Source organism: Nannospalax galili, unplaced genomic scaffold (assembly GCF_000622305.1).
Source record: "Nannospalax galili isolate Female #2095 unplaced genomic scaffold, S.galili_v1.0 scaffold192, whole genome shotgun sequence".
Lineage (NCBI taxonomy): Eukaryota > Metazoa > Chordata > Mammalia > Rodentia > Spalacidae > Nannospalax > Nannospalax galili.
Window position 1 is genome coordinate 1,471,656 of NW_008331810.1, and position 14,653 is coordinate 1,486,308.

Below are 14,653 nucleotides of genomic sequence, written 5' to 3' on the forward strand. Positions count from 1 at the left end.
TCTTAACCCCTGCCTGCCTTCCCCACTCTCCACTAGAGACATAATTACTCTCTGAGGTGAGCTGGTTATTTGGAGGCTCCCAGAGCTGAGCAATGTGACTGACTGCACCCTCTCTAACAGTACTGGACCCTTACGATTTTGAGGTCTCTGAGACACAGACCTGTATTTTTTTGTTGTTTGTCTCCATTTTGGCCATAACAACAGTCAATCTGTGAGTCAGTTCTTCCCTTTCTGCAAGATTTTTGTCTTCAGAAAGTTTCTGTAGGGCCTGTAGGGCATCCTTGGTCCTCAGTAACTCACTGTCCATATCGCGGAGTTTCCGAGACACAGTTTGCTCCTTCTCCTGGGATTTCCTAAGGAGCTGCCTTAAGTTTTTCACCTCATTCTGGTGTTTAATTGTGATTTGAGGGAGATTATTTTGTGAGTTCACATATTTGCCTATAGCTTTCAAGTGCCAAAACTGAAGTTGTTCCAAAAATTGGTTTTCTATGACAATGGCTTCCAGTTTCCGATGGATGTCAGCTAATTCATTCTTCAGCTCTTTAATTTTATGAAGCCGGGCTGAGAGTATTCGGTGTGTCATGGTGTCTCTTCTTTTGTCAATCGTACGGATTTGAGAATTGAGAAATGATGAATTCCATGTGTGGGTTTTCTCAACTGGGATGTCCTTCAGGCCTGTGTAAGCAGACAACTGGGGTTATACAGAGACCTGCAAATAGGCATACATGTGGGCCCCATTGCCACACACACACACACACACACACACACACACACACACACGTGCGCGTGCCTTTGAAACTGAAGAACAAAGCAGCATTTAGGGAATGCCAATACTGCAGCTGGGTACACCACATGTACACGTCTCCCTGACACACTTCATCATATCCAGCTGGGTACACACATGTACACGTCTCCCTGACACACTTCGTCATATCCAGCTGGGTACACCGCATGTACACGTCTCCCTGACACACTTCGTCATATCCAGCTGGGTACACCGCATGTACACGTCTCCCTGACACACTTCGTCATATCCAGCTGGGTACACACATGTACACGTCTCCCTGACACACTTCGTCATATCCAGCTGCATCTATTTTATGCCTAGAGATTTAAGCCACCCAAGGCTATGTAGCCATAAAGTGACATAAATGTTAGCGTCCATGGACTGAAAACCAAGTCTTTCTGAAGTCTAAAACCTGTATTCAAATTAGTTACTATAAAAGCTATACTGAAAACCCTGCCTAGTGTGATGACAGCTGTAATCCCAGCACTGGGGAGGTACAGGTAGAAGGATCAAGGAATTCAAAGCCAGCCACGCTGTGGCTGTATATAGCAAGTTCAACCCAGCCTGGGCTATAGGAGACACTGTTTGAAAAAAGGAAAAAACCCAAAACAAGTTATATCAAAACCATGGTAATTGGATAACTGACATTTACTAAGTGCTTATTGTATAAAGATTATTCCTTCATATGTGTGTGGTATGTAAGCATGTGCGTATATATTCCCGTGTGTGTGTGTGTGTGTGTGTGTGTGTGTGTGTGTGTCTGTGTAGGCCAATAGTTAATGTTGGATGTCTTCCTCAGTCACTCTCCACCCAATATATCAAGGCAGGGCCTCCTACTGAAGCGAGAGCTCACTATTCTAGCTGCCCAGCTTGTTCTAGAATTCCATCCCTGCCTTGAGTGCTCTGGGATGACAGGGGAACCACCATGCCTACTAGACTTTTTTTTTTTTTTTTTTTTTGGGGGTCTTTTTGAAACAGGGGTTCCCTGTAGCCCCAGCTGTCCTGGAACACACTATGTAGACCAGGGTGGCCTTGAACTCACAGAGATCGCCTGCCTCTGCCTCCCAAGTGCTGGGATTAAAGGCATGGGCTACCATGCTTGTCTCCCACCTGGCTTTTAAAAAAATATTTTATTTTTTTTAAATTTTATGTGTGTGTGTGTTTTGCCTGCATGTAGGTTAAGTACACCATGTCTTGCAATGCCCGAGGAGGACAGAAGAGGCTGTCAGATCCCCTGGAACTGGAGTTACAGACAGTTGTTAGCTGCCATGTGGGTGCTGAGATTTGAACCTGGGTCTTCTGCAAGAACAGTGAGTGTTCTTAACTGCTGAGCTATCTCTCCAGACGCCCCCCCCCCCGACTTAGCTTTTTATGTGGGTTCTTCGGATCTAAACTCTGGGTACTCATGCTTCCACAGCAAGTACTTTACCTGCTGAGCATCTCTCTAGCCTCCCTAATGTAATTCTTTCAACAATATGAGGTAATTAGAGCCCAATCTTAAACTCAAGTAACCCTTAAAATCCACCTAACCACAGGGCTGGAGAGATGGCTCAGCAGTTAAGAGCACTTGCCTGCTCTTGTAGAGGACCCAGGTTCGATTCCCAGCACCCACGTGGTGGCTAATGACCATCTGTAACTCCAGTTCCAGGGGATGCTGTTTTTTGGTGTCCAAGGATATTGCATACTTGTGGTGCACTTATACACATGCAGGTAATACATTCATACACACAAAAATAATAAAAAAATCCCACCAACAGTGTATATGTTCTATTTTTTAAAAATATTATTACTCTTATGTGCATGAATGTATTGCCTGCATGTATGTGAGTGCACCCGTGTCATGCAATGCCATGGAGGTCAGAAGAGGGCTTCGGATTCCCCTGGAACTGGAGTTAAGGACGGTTCGTAGCCACCATGTGGGTGCTGGGAATTGAAGCCCAGTCCTCTGCAAGAGCAGTCAGTGCTCTTAACCGCTGAGCCGTGTCTCCAGCCCTATCTCATTTATTTTTTTAAATTTTTATTTTTGTTTTGAGACAGGATCTCATTACATATCCCTGCTGACCTGGAAATGGCTATATAGACCAGGTTGGCCATGAATTTACATAGATTCATCTGCCTCTGTCTCCCCAGTACTAGGGTTAAAGCATGTGCCACCATACCCAGCCCATCACTGAGCTATTATCTCATTAAAAACTTATTATTATTATTTATGTGAGTGTTTTGACTGCATGTTAAGTGCACCTGGGTGTGCAATGCCCATGGAGGCCAGAAGAGGGTGTCGGATTCCCTGGAACTGGAGTTATGGATGGTTGTTAGCTGCCATATGGGTGCTGGCATTCAAACCCAGGTCCTCTGGAAGAGCAGCCAGTGCTCTTAACTGCTGAGCCAGCTCTCAGTTATCTCATTTTGAAGACAAACACCCTAATGTGTAGGGATGTCACTTGTTAATGAGCACACACTGTTTATGTGTCTATGCTATGACACCAGGGCTGTATACAACTGCATGACACATGTGTATATATATGTACATCTCTGTATATAAATATATCTGTGTGAATGTATAAATATTGCTATGTCTATATTCTAAGAAAGGGAGATTGAAACAGGATTCAGTAATCTGAAAAATCTCTTTCTTATTCTTGGGAGTGAAGAGAATAGGGTAATGCCACCGAAGCCCTAACCTTAAGCTACTGGCCCGCATGTGGACACATATCTGAGACATGGCTTACCATGTCTGATCTACAGTCCTGTCTACATGTCTGGTCTACAACAGTCCTGAGCACATCATGGCGGTAGCTGACAGGCGCTCTCTGTAGTAGCTGCAGTCAAGGTACTTAGTTCCCCACCAGGAACAACAGCTGTCTAGGGCTATGGCTGAGTATTTGCAGCACAGTGGAGGGCGGGCAGCAGAAGAGGCCAGCCTTGGGAACACATATGGAAAGCTGCCAAAGGCTTTTCTGTGGATGGGCTGGGGCCAGATGTGTTTGTTCGTAGTTTGAACACTGGCCAGGGAGACCCTGGACCCAGGGAGACTGGAGTAAAACAAAGGTGGACAGGCCAGCTCTATGCCATGGCCAGCACGACTAGATTTGACCCCCAACTTGGAATATGTTCCAGCTCTTGCTCTCTCCTCCCTTGGTCACTGCCCCTTTGATCTCACTATCCTGCTCCTTCCCGTCCCCCAGCCTCACCCTGCTTCTTTGCGTGCCGAGCCATGGCTGCATTTCACTGCATTTCCCGTTACAGAAGATGGACCATTTCCACCAAGCACCAGGGGAGGCAGCTGTTCAAGGAAAGGTTGCTCCTCTGTTCTCAGGACTCAGTCTCTTAGAGAAGGAATCACACACACCCCACCTTAGCCTTCCCACTTCTGCCTGGCCCAGCACAGCAGGGCAGAAGGCATCACCATTGAGCTTGGTAGAATTTCTCTTAGATATACCAGTGATTTGAATGACAATCACATTTTGGCATTGTCTTGACAAAAAAAAAAAATAGGTATCAAAGGAAGTAAGCTTTCTATTTACAGGATCTATAGTGGAAAAATTACTGAAGGTAACTTTTGCTAGGAAAGAAACATGTTTGAGAAGCAAACAGTAGAAACACAGGGATTTAATTAATCTCTGGTGTCTGACCAAAGCAAAAATCCTATTAAATTGAAGTTCTCAATTTATCCTCATAATTTTTTGTGGAATGCTTTTCTGCCATGAAATGTGCTTTCATTCATTTTCTAACATGGGGAGTGCAATTAATCCGTGAATTCAGAGCCTGTACTGGGGATGCTGATCCAGTGTTACCATCTATCCCTTGAGGGCCAGAGCTCTATTTTTAATGTGTCGGAAAGCTCAATGGAAGCTGAACGTTTGCAGAAGGGCTGACTACTACTAGAACACTGAGCCTGTTTGGGTTGGAATTATGTCACTCTAGGGTGGACAAATTCTTCTTATCTTACTTCATCTGGGCAAACACTTGCAAAACATGAGCTGTTCGGGAACAGAGTGAAAGAGAGTGCCCCTCAGACCCCTCCCTGGCCTCTGAGAAAAGCTGCCCTCCACCTGACTCTGGAAATCCCCTCCATTGTTCAAACCCTTTCCTGATACACCTGTTTATGGTTTCTATGGAAATGGTCCGGGGTAGAAGAGGAAGAACGTTCTGCCCCAGGTAAGCTAGCCAATGGCTGTATAGGTTAAGGCTCTGGAAATCAGCCCTAGATTGTTCAAATCCTTTCCTGGTTCTTCTGTTTATGGTTTCTATAGAAATCCCCTGCTTTGTGGTTTTTGCAGTTTTTGTGCTTAAAAGCCCTGCATTTTCACAGCTTGAGGTCGCAGTACAGCTCTTGAGACTGTCTGTGTCCCCAGCTGGTTGGCTCCAATAAAGCACTTGTGTTTTTACTGAGACTCAGTGTCCGAGTGGTCAATTCAGGGAATTCTTCGGATCCTGAACAAAAGAATAAAAACAACCAAGGAACTACCTGGTTATTCTGAGCTCAAAGTTGTAATTATTGTTTCCAGTCCATCTTACTGAGCACGTGGACCCAGTGGCATATAAAATGTGAGTTAAAGATACACTCAAGATTTTACACATAAGGTTGATTTAAAATAATTTCAGGGGCTGGAGAGATGGCTCAGTGGTTAAGAACACTGACTGTTCTTGCAGAAGACCCTGGTTCGAATCCTAGCACCCACATACCAGCTAACAACTGTCTGTAACTCCAGTTCCAGTGGATCTAACAGCTTCTTCTGTCTTCTTCAGTCATTATAGGACATGGATGCCCTTACCTACATGTAGGCAATATACGCATACACATAAAATAAAAATAATAAATAAAATGAAAATAATTAATTTCAGGGATACCCTCTGCCCTTCAAGATGGTGGACACAGGGCCTCTAGGCTCCGTGAGCTGCTGGAGTCAGGGTGCTCTGCACTGATGAGTGGGGCTCTCACCTAAAGGACTCAGTGGGCAGTGATGGGAACAAGTGAGGAACCAACAAGCTAAGCTGTGAGGAGCTTAAAGCTCACAAGGGATTTCTGTGGTTTGTCCCTTGTGTGCATGGCTTCGGAAATGCTCACTGCCTATTAGCCTTAGGGCAGCGTAGGACTGATGTAAATACTGCATGCACATCTATGACTCTTACCATAACTCCCTGGGCCGAACTACCTCTGAATTCTGTTCTCATTTTTATTTTTAGTCTTTTTGAGACAGGGTCTCCCTATATCCCCAACTGGCCTGGAACTCACTTTGTAGATCAGGCTGGCCTTGAACTCACAGAGTCACCTACCTCTGTCTCCCAAGTGCTGGGATTAAAGGCGTGCCTGTTTTTATTTTTTTTAAATTTTGTCTTTGAGATGGTTTCTCTATGTTGTTCAGGCTGGCCTCAAGCTCTTGGGCTCAAGCAATTCTCTTGCCTCAGTTTCTTTTTTTGTTGTTGAGACAGGGCCTCCCTGTTGACTTGGAACTTGCCATAGACTAGGCTGGCCTCAATCTCACAGCAGAGATTTGCCTGCCTCTGCCTCTGGAGTGCTGGGATTAAAGGCAGGCACTACCACACCCATCTTTTTTTAAAAAGATTTTTCTTAATGTGTATGAGTGTTTTGCCTGCATGCAAGTGCACCAAGTGTGTGCAGTGCTTGCTGAGGCAGAAAGAGGGCATTGGATCCCCTGGAGCTGGAGTCATGTGGGTGCTGGAAACCAAACCCAGGTCTCTGCAACAGCAGTAAGAGCTTTTAACCACTGAGCCATGTCTCCTGCCCTTGCCTCAGTCTCTTGAGTAGCTGGGACCACAGGTGCATACTACCAAAACTTGAGTTTTGTTTTATAGATACATGTGCAATGTGTTCCACAGTTCTCCTAGTAGGATCTGAGATAGCACCCTTTAATCAAATAATGCTTCCCCCACCACACAAATACATTTTGGTTCCAGTGGCTGCGTTTTCAGGGATTTGTAAATTTCAAATGCCTAGCCAGAACATCATTTCATTGTGATCATCTTTTACAAATGTTTACAGGCTCACCAGAGTCTTACCACAGACAAGTGGGTTCCCCTTTTCCTGTTCCACCTGGGGCCCTGATGCTGAGGCCCATTCCCACTGCTCTTGAAAGGGGTCTTTAAAATCTTTCGACAATTTGGTGAAAGAAAGCTATGGATCTTCCCCCTTGAAAAGCTCAGAAACACACACAGACTAAAAATGCATAAAATCTCATGCGGCTCACACATGTGTGTCTTGGAAGAATGAGCCCCATCCTGTGGGAAGGGCAGAGAGCTGAAGCGGTCTGATGTGGCACAGAGGGTGCTGGACACACCTGTGATGGTCTGCTGGGGAAGACTGTGGCAAACATGACTGAGGAGGAAGACGTCCATGCACAGCAGGCTCTCGGTCAACTCTTCTAACTGCTGGCTCGGGTACTGATGGTCTCAGTGGAAAAGAGGACCAGCTATTCCTGCCTAAGGAATATTTACTGGCTCCTGACCAACTACAATAAGAAAAAGTAATTCCGGTCTGGGCAGTGGGGAAAGGGGGCAGAAGATGGACATTCCAAGGCTGATTCCAACTCCAACACGAGGGATGGAATCGGTACTTTTAAAACCCATAAGGAAATGACATCATTCATAGGCTTTGAGGCCATTTTGGTTTCAAACAATCATCTTTGCCACAGTGCCTCACCAGACTTGGAGACTGTCTTCTTGGGGCGTTAAGACAAGACACTGACATTTCATTGGCAGTTCACACCTTGATTCTTCAGCTGAGACCGAAGGCAAAAAACTAGTGAAACCCCAGTCCCAGTGCAGGCTGTAAGGAGGCTCCCAGCTCCTCCCCCCATAACTAGAATCAGAACCTGCCTTGCTAGCAGGCTCAGGGAGAGCAAGCTCAGCTAGGACTAGGCTTTCCAGCTTAGGGTTGATCTTTTTTTTTTTCAATTAAAAAAAATTTTTATTTGATGTGTATGAGTGTATTGCCTGCATGTATGTGAGTGCATCTGTGTCATGCAATGCGGCAGAGGTCAGAAGAGGGGTTCGGGTTCTCCTGGAACTGGAGTTAAGGATAGTTTGTAGCCGCCATGTGGGTGCTGGGAATCGAACCCAGGTCCTCTGCAAGAGCAGTCAGTGCTTTTAACTGCTGAGCCCACTCTCAGGCCCCAGGGTTGTTCTTCTGTAATTAACTTTAATCTCTCCATTTCCTGATTCTGTCTATAAGGTTTCACCTGTATATGACTACATAGGAACAAAGACCTTGTGCTGGAGAGCTTGGTTGTCAACTTGACACACCTGGGCAGAGGGACCCTTAAGTTGGGAATTTCATCTATCAGACTGACCTGTGGCCATGTCAGTGAGACATTTTCTTGGTTGTTGAGTGATATGGGAGGGCCCAGCCCACCGTGGGTGGTACCACCCCAGGCATGTGGTCCTGGGTTATATCAGAAAGCAAGCTATGCACAGGCCAGGGGATAAGCCAGTAAGCAGTGTTCCTCCATGGTCTGTGCTTCAGCTCCTGCCTCCAGGTTCCTGCCTCTGCTTCCTTCCATAATGGATTGTGTGATCTGTAGGTCAAAAAACCCCTTTCTTTCCTAAGGAGGAGGCACTGAAGCACTAGAAGCAAACTAGGACACACCTGTAAGGGAATGTGGGCCACTTCAAAGTACTAGCGCAGTAAACACTGATGTCATCACAGCCAGGGGTCCTCGGTGGGAAGTCAGGCTTCTTACCTTTAGGCTGGGGGATTTTATAAGTGGTATACTTTTTCTTCTTTTCTTTTATCGAATTCTGCTCTGAGTAATACTGGTTACTGACAGTGATGGCTGGTTCGGAGCATTCGGAGAGAAAGTCTTCAGAATAGTCACACTGAGAGGCTAAGCTTCCGTAGGAGCACTGAGACGTGCTGTAATCCACACTCCCGCTGGAAGTCCTGCTGTTCCTGGACAAACGGCCAGCATCTGGGTCACTCCTGCCTTCCGCAGACTTCCCGTTGCTCCCTGACGCCAGGCTGGGGAAATGCCCATCTGTGTGTGCTTTTGTTGTGTCAGCCAAAGACATAGTAAGCAACCTAACAAAAGAAAAGTCTGTTTCAGCTTACAGCTGTTGACACTAAAACCCACCTGTGCTTTACCATATTTTCTTTACTCCAATGGACAGTTAGGAATGTGAATCAATGCATTAATAAGCATCTTCTGAAGTGTTTCAGTTTGGTTTTTATATTATTTCCTCGTGAAACAGAAGTCCCGAGACCAGACTTTGGTACTATTCACAGGTAAACTTGTGGAGGTCAGAGGACAACTTGTGGAGTCAGTTCTCTCCTTCCAATGTGTGGGTTCTGGGGATGGAACCCTGGTCATCAAGTGTGGAGTCAAGCATCTCTGTTTGCAGAGCCCTGCTGTTTGTTCTGAACATCATCATTACATGATCAGTTTATACAGAATACGTATGTCTCAGTGCCTGCCTATACTGAGCCAGCACAGCACTCACATGAGGTAACCAAGGGAAACGGCAGCTGCATCCTGGTAGCCATGTTTCCTGACGGTCAAATGCCCCTTGTGAGTAAACATCCAGGAAACTGCAGTCACGCAGTTCCACTACATCAGGGTCTGCATCCTTAAAAGATCTAATCACTGCAGCGTCATGGGCATGAGGGCACATGGCACACATTCTCGTTCAGAATACCCCTTGCACTGTGTATTTGACATGCTCTTCTTCTTTGGGACTATGGGAAAAAATACCCTAAAAAGGAGATCTGGCCCACCATGGTCTGGGACAGAAAAATGTCACCTCACTGCGTGAATATGCCATCCACCTCACACATATTCATAAAACCTCTTTAAAAGTCCACAACCAGAACCCAGCGGACTTGCTCCCACTTGGGGCAGTGCACCCCAGGCTCTCTGGGATCTTTGTTCTCAGCCTTGCTACATAAACTTCTCTCAAAGTGTCCATGTCTCCTGACTGATTTTTTTTTCCTTCGAAGAGACAAGAACCCCTGTAACACTTTAAGCCATGCCAAAAGTAAACTTCTATAAATAATGGATCCGAGTCAAGCCTGGTGGTGCAGACCAAAAATCCCAGCCAGTCCTGTGGTTGAGGCAGCAGAATCACAACTTCAAGGTCTGAGTCATACAGTGAATTCCAAGCCAGCCTGAGACCCTGTCTCAAAATAAAAAGTAAAAAGAGGGTTGAGGATACAGCTCAGTGGTAGAACACTTGCTTAGCATACCTGAGGCCCTAAGTTCATACTCTAGCACTGGGGAGAAACGGGTCTGGAAAAGATAAAAATGAAGTTTTTGGCTGATAATTGCACATTTAACCTTTAATATGGAAATTTTAAATCTTATTTGGAATCTAAATGACAGTAAAATAAATTTCAAAAAACTATACTTAGCAGCTAAAAATGAAAGCAAAATTCTTCGCGGGAACGGCGCTAGAGGCTTCCAGCCGGAAGCTGGGACCGAAGGGTTCAGACTGACTTGGCACTACACGTCTTTAGTTCAGGGTAGGTTTAAACTCAGCAGCTCTTCATGGGGATTAGGAGTGCTTTGTCCAGTGACTCACGCACAGAGGGGCGAGAATGCAGCTTCATGGCTCCAAGCAGCCCACACAGCGGCTTGGCTTTGTCCGGAGGGTCTCAGCACTCAGCGGAAACACAGATTTTACTTCTATTTTCTTTAGAAGTTGTTTTGGGTATTTGGCTTAGTCAGTGGTTTTAAGGTAGTGTTGAAGAGTATGATCTGTGTGCCAGCATGGCTAGGTGATGGCGTCTTTCCTGTTTGACACACCCACTCGCCCACACGCACTTCACCTGGACTCTGCTTTTTGACCTGAGGACTGACTGCCCTCTGGGGACTGACCGAGGGTCTTTAAACACATTCCCTAAGAACCCAGTGTTTCTAGCTTGTCAAGAGTCAGGGCTATACTATCTGTCTTGTTTTTGAGACAAGGTCTCCTTACGTAGCCCAGGTTGGTCTCAAACACGTGATCCTCCTGCCTCAGCTTCCCGGGACAGTGCTCCTATGACAGGCATGCCACCATGCCCAGCTAGGGCAGTACTGTTTGTCAGGAGCTGTTGAGCAACCTCGGAGGTAGACTCATTGTCCTTCAGACAGAAAACTTGTGGGTTCTCTTGGCATATGCAACAAAGACACCGACTACTTATACTCTCGGCTGTCTGCAGTGAGGATTTAAAATGGATGGAATAGGAAGTCACACAAAAGGGCCTGAGATACATACACTCAACACAGTGAACTTGGATGGAAAGCAGGGTTCTGCACTTATTTATTTATTTAATTTTTGTCTTTTTGAGACAGGGTCTCCCTGTAGCCCCAGCTGGCCTGGAGCTTGCTATATAGACCAGGTTGGCCTTGAACTCACAGAGCTCCATCTGCCTCTGCCTTCCGCGTGCTGGGACTACAGCATGCCTGGCTTTTTTTTTCTTCTTTTTTTAATGACAGGGTCTCCCTCTAGCCTGGAGCTTACCATGGAGACCCAGGCTGGCCCTGATCTCACAGAGATCTGCTTGCTTCTGCCTCTCAAGTGTTGGAGTGTGATGGAGTAGTGCATGAGATGATATGGAAGCAGATCTGTAGTTGAACCTTACTGCAGAATGTGACTGGCACCACCAATTCCGTAGTTCCATTATGTGGGGGATGAGACAATGTTTGTAGGCATACCTATCATGGAGCTGGAGAGATGGCTCAGTGGTTAAGAGCACTGGCTGCTCTTACAGAGGACCTGGGTTTGAGTCCCACTACCCACATGGCAGCTAACAACCATCCTAACTCCAGTTCCAGGGGATCCGACACCCTCTTCTGACCTCTGTGGACACTGTACAACATGGGTGCACTTACACACATGCAGACAATACACTCATACACATAAAGTAAAAATAATAAAAATATTTTTAAAATACCTATCATATAGTAAGCATCAGCACAGACTGGCTTCCCTCCTAGAAGAGAAATTATAGGACAAACCAGGCTGTCAAGGGCACTCTGGAGTCTTTAGGAGAGAGATGCCACCAAGACAGTCTACTTTCCTATTAACTGTTTATTAGGGTAGATTGCTGGATTACTCTCAGTGGACTGAACAGTCCTCATGGCAGAGGGCCATGTCTGGTCTCTGTGTAACCGCAGGCTTAGCATGCTGCTGCCATAACCATCACTTTGACAGCCTTGAACACTGGCTACAGGGGCCACGGCAACTGCTCTATGCAAGCACAGAGGTGGGGCTTCTATCAGCCTTCCAAGTAGCTGGGATTACAAGGGTACACCATAACATGTAGAAAACGCTTATTTTAAAAAAAATGTGTAGCCAAACGCCGGGCATGGGGCACACTTTTGACCTGGCAGAGGTAGGCGGACCTCTGAAAAAAAGTGTAAACAATTGTTCCACACCGGTTTTTGAAGTTACTCTTTTCCTACAGAATTTCCAACTTTGTCAAAACTCAGACACTCATGCAGGGTCTGTGCTCATGCCCTGTTCTGCTCCACTGACCCACTTCTGTCTAACCCACCCTGTATCCTTCCTCACCTGCTCACTCTGGTAGAAGCCAACTGTGCTGTGAACCAACTCATAAAGATAAACGCAGAGCAGGAGATGGAGGTCTCCAGCTAGGAGCCAGTAAGGAACGGAGTCCTTTAGTCTAACAGCCTGTGGGATGGAATCCCAACCACCACTCAGTAGACTGAGAAGCTTGACTCTGCCCCAATAGATCCTTGATTGCAACTATGAAACATCCCGTGTCACAGGGCCTCAGTGTAACCAAGTTCATCTGAAAACCAGGGGGAGATTTCAGAGAACAGAAGTTCTGCGTGAATCTGCCACTGGAGGTTGCAAAGACAGCAGAGATCGTGTGGAAAAACGGAGAAACGAGTTTTATGCAAACAACCTATTTCTCTTAGGTTAATAGCTACTTTCTAGAATGTTTGCTTGATTTTGAAAAATTTATTATTTATTTTTATTTTTTTATTTTTGTCTTTTTGAGACAGGGTCTCCCTGTAGCCCCAGCTGTCCTGGAACTATGTAGACCAGGCTGGCCTTGAACTCACAGAGATCCACCTGCCTCTGCCTCCTGAGCGTTGGGATTAAAGACCATGCCCAGCTATTATTTTTATTTTATGAGTGTATAGCCTGGATGTATGTAAATGCACCTATGTTGTACAATGCCCACAGAGCTCAGAAGAGGGCACTGGATTCCCTGGAACTGGAGTTATGGACAGTTGATAGCCACCATGTGGGTGCTGGGAATCGAGCCCAGATCCTCCACAAGAGCAGCCAGTGCTCTTATCCACTGAGCTACCTCTCCAGCCTCCGATTTTGAAAAATGTATTACAGTATTTTTTGAGTTGGGTGTGGTAGCCAGTGCCATTAGTACCAGCACTTGGGAGGCAGAGGCAGACATATCTCTTGAGTTTGAGGCCACCCTGGTCTACATAGCAAGTACCAGTTCAGCCAGGGCTACATAGTGAGACCCTGTCTCAAAAAGAAAAGGTAGTTTTTTGAGTGGTGGCCAACTACATTGTTGCTTTAAACTGTTAAATTTCAGGATATTATGACATGGGCATAGATGATAATCTTAGGTGGATGGTGTGAAAAGAACACGCATTCAGCAGAAACTGAACTTTGAATTTCAGTCTCTTTCTGGGCTAGTCCTATGCTGCAGGCTACTCTCCTGCAATGGTGGGCTCCCATTGGCTACACAACCAAGAGGGTAAACAGATGAATCACTGCAGTGTTGCCAGAAGTTTCTAAGTATTTAATAAAGTAAATGAGCTATTAAAAACTGTATTTTACAGTAGATTTTGCCCACTGTAGTCTAATTTAAGTGTTCTGATATTTACTGCAGGCTAGACTAAGTCATAGAGTTTGTAAGGTAGGATGTATTAAATGCATTAAAATTTTTATTTAATATTACTGTGTGTAGAAGTCAGAGGACAGCTTTACAGCAGATGGCTGAATTTGTGTGTTTGTGTGGCAAGTGTCTTTACTAAGCTGTCTCATATGTCTTTTTTTTTTTGAGACAGGGTCTCCCTGTAACCCCAGCTGGCCTGGAACTCACTTTGTAGACCCGGCTGGTCTCGAACTCATAGAGATCCACCTGCCTCTGCCTCCCAGTGCTGGGATTAAAGGCGTGCGCCACACCAGGCTCTGTCTCATTATGTCTTTAAATGTACTTTTGAGGATGAGTTTACCGAAACATAACCCCACTACAAGTTGAGGTGTATCTGCACTTGAACTTAGCATAAATTATACTGACCAAAGAGACAGAACATTAGTATTTTGGAATTCCCAGGGCCCTAGAACAATCCTAGAATGTCTACCCATATTCCTGAATATGAATCTGCTTGGATACATCTAGCACTGGGACTTTCCAGTGAGGCTGGTTATCACACATCATCAGCAACAGCAAGCAAGGCAGCACCGAGTGTGATTCCTGCTGGTGTTTCAGCCCCTGTCGATGTGCCCTGCACACACATCAAGTGCTCTGCTTTCAGTCTGCTGATAAAAACTGCCTGATGGCTAGTGTTAGGAATACTGCACTTTTAACTAATTAAACTGTCCTGGAGATCTGTTTATGACTATAAATAGCCTGTATTTCACTGTCATCAACAACATGTATGCTGTCTCCACAGAATGGAAAACCTAGGTACTGGGCCAGCCACCTCAAGTTCTTTTTTAAAAAATATTTATTTATGTGTATGACTGTGTTGCCTGCTTGTATGTAAGTGTACCTGTGTGTGTAATGCCCGAGGGGATCAGAAGAGGGCATTGGATCCCCTAGAACAGAGTTAGGACAGTTTTTAGCCACCATGTGGGTGCCTGGAATCAAACCCCAGTCCTCTGCAAGAGCCACCAGTGCTCTTAACTGCTGAGCCATCTCTCCAGCCT

At 45.7% G+C, this 14,653-nt stretch overlaps 1 protein-coding gene across 1 annotated transcript in view; it reads right to left on the reverse strand.

Moving 5' to 3' along the window:
- Lca5l (lebercilin LCA5 like) overlaps nucleotides 1-8,824 on the reverse strand; it is a 28,057-nt gene extending 19,233 nt beyond the window's left edge. Inside the window, exons 1-2 of the mRNA XM_008826924.2 lie at nucleotides 8,488-8,824; nucleotides 161-675 (exon numbers count right to left, since the gene is read on the reverse strand). Of these exons, the coding sequence (XP_008825146.1) occupies nucleotides 161-675; nucleotides 8,488-8,815 (843 nt within the window). The 5' untranslated portion in view covers nucleotides 8,816-8,824. The remainder of the gene's footprint in view (nucleotides 1-160; nucleotides 676-8,487) is intronic.
- Between the last annotated feature and the right edge of the window lie 5,829 nt (nucleotides 8,825-14,653).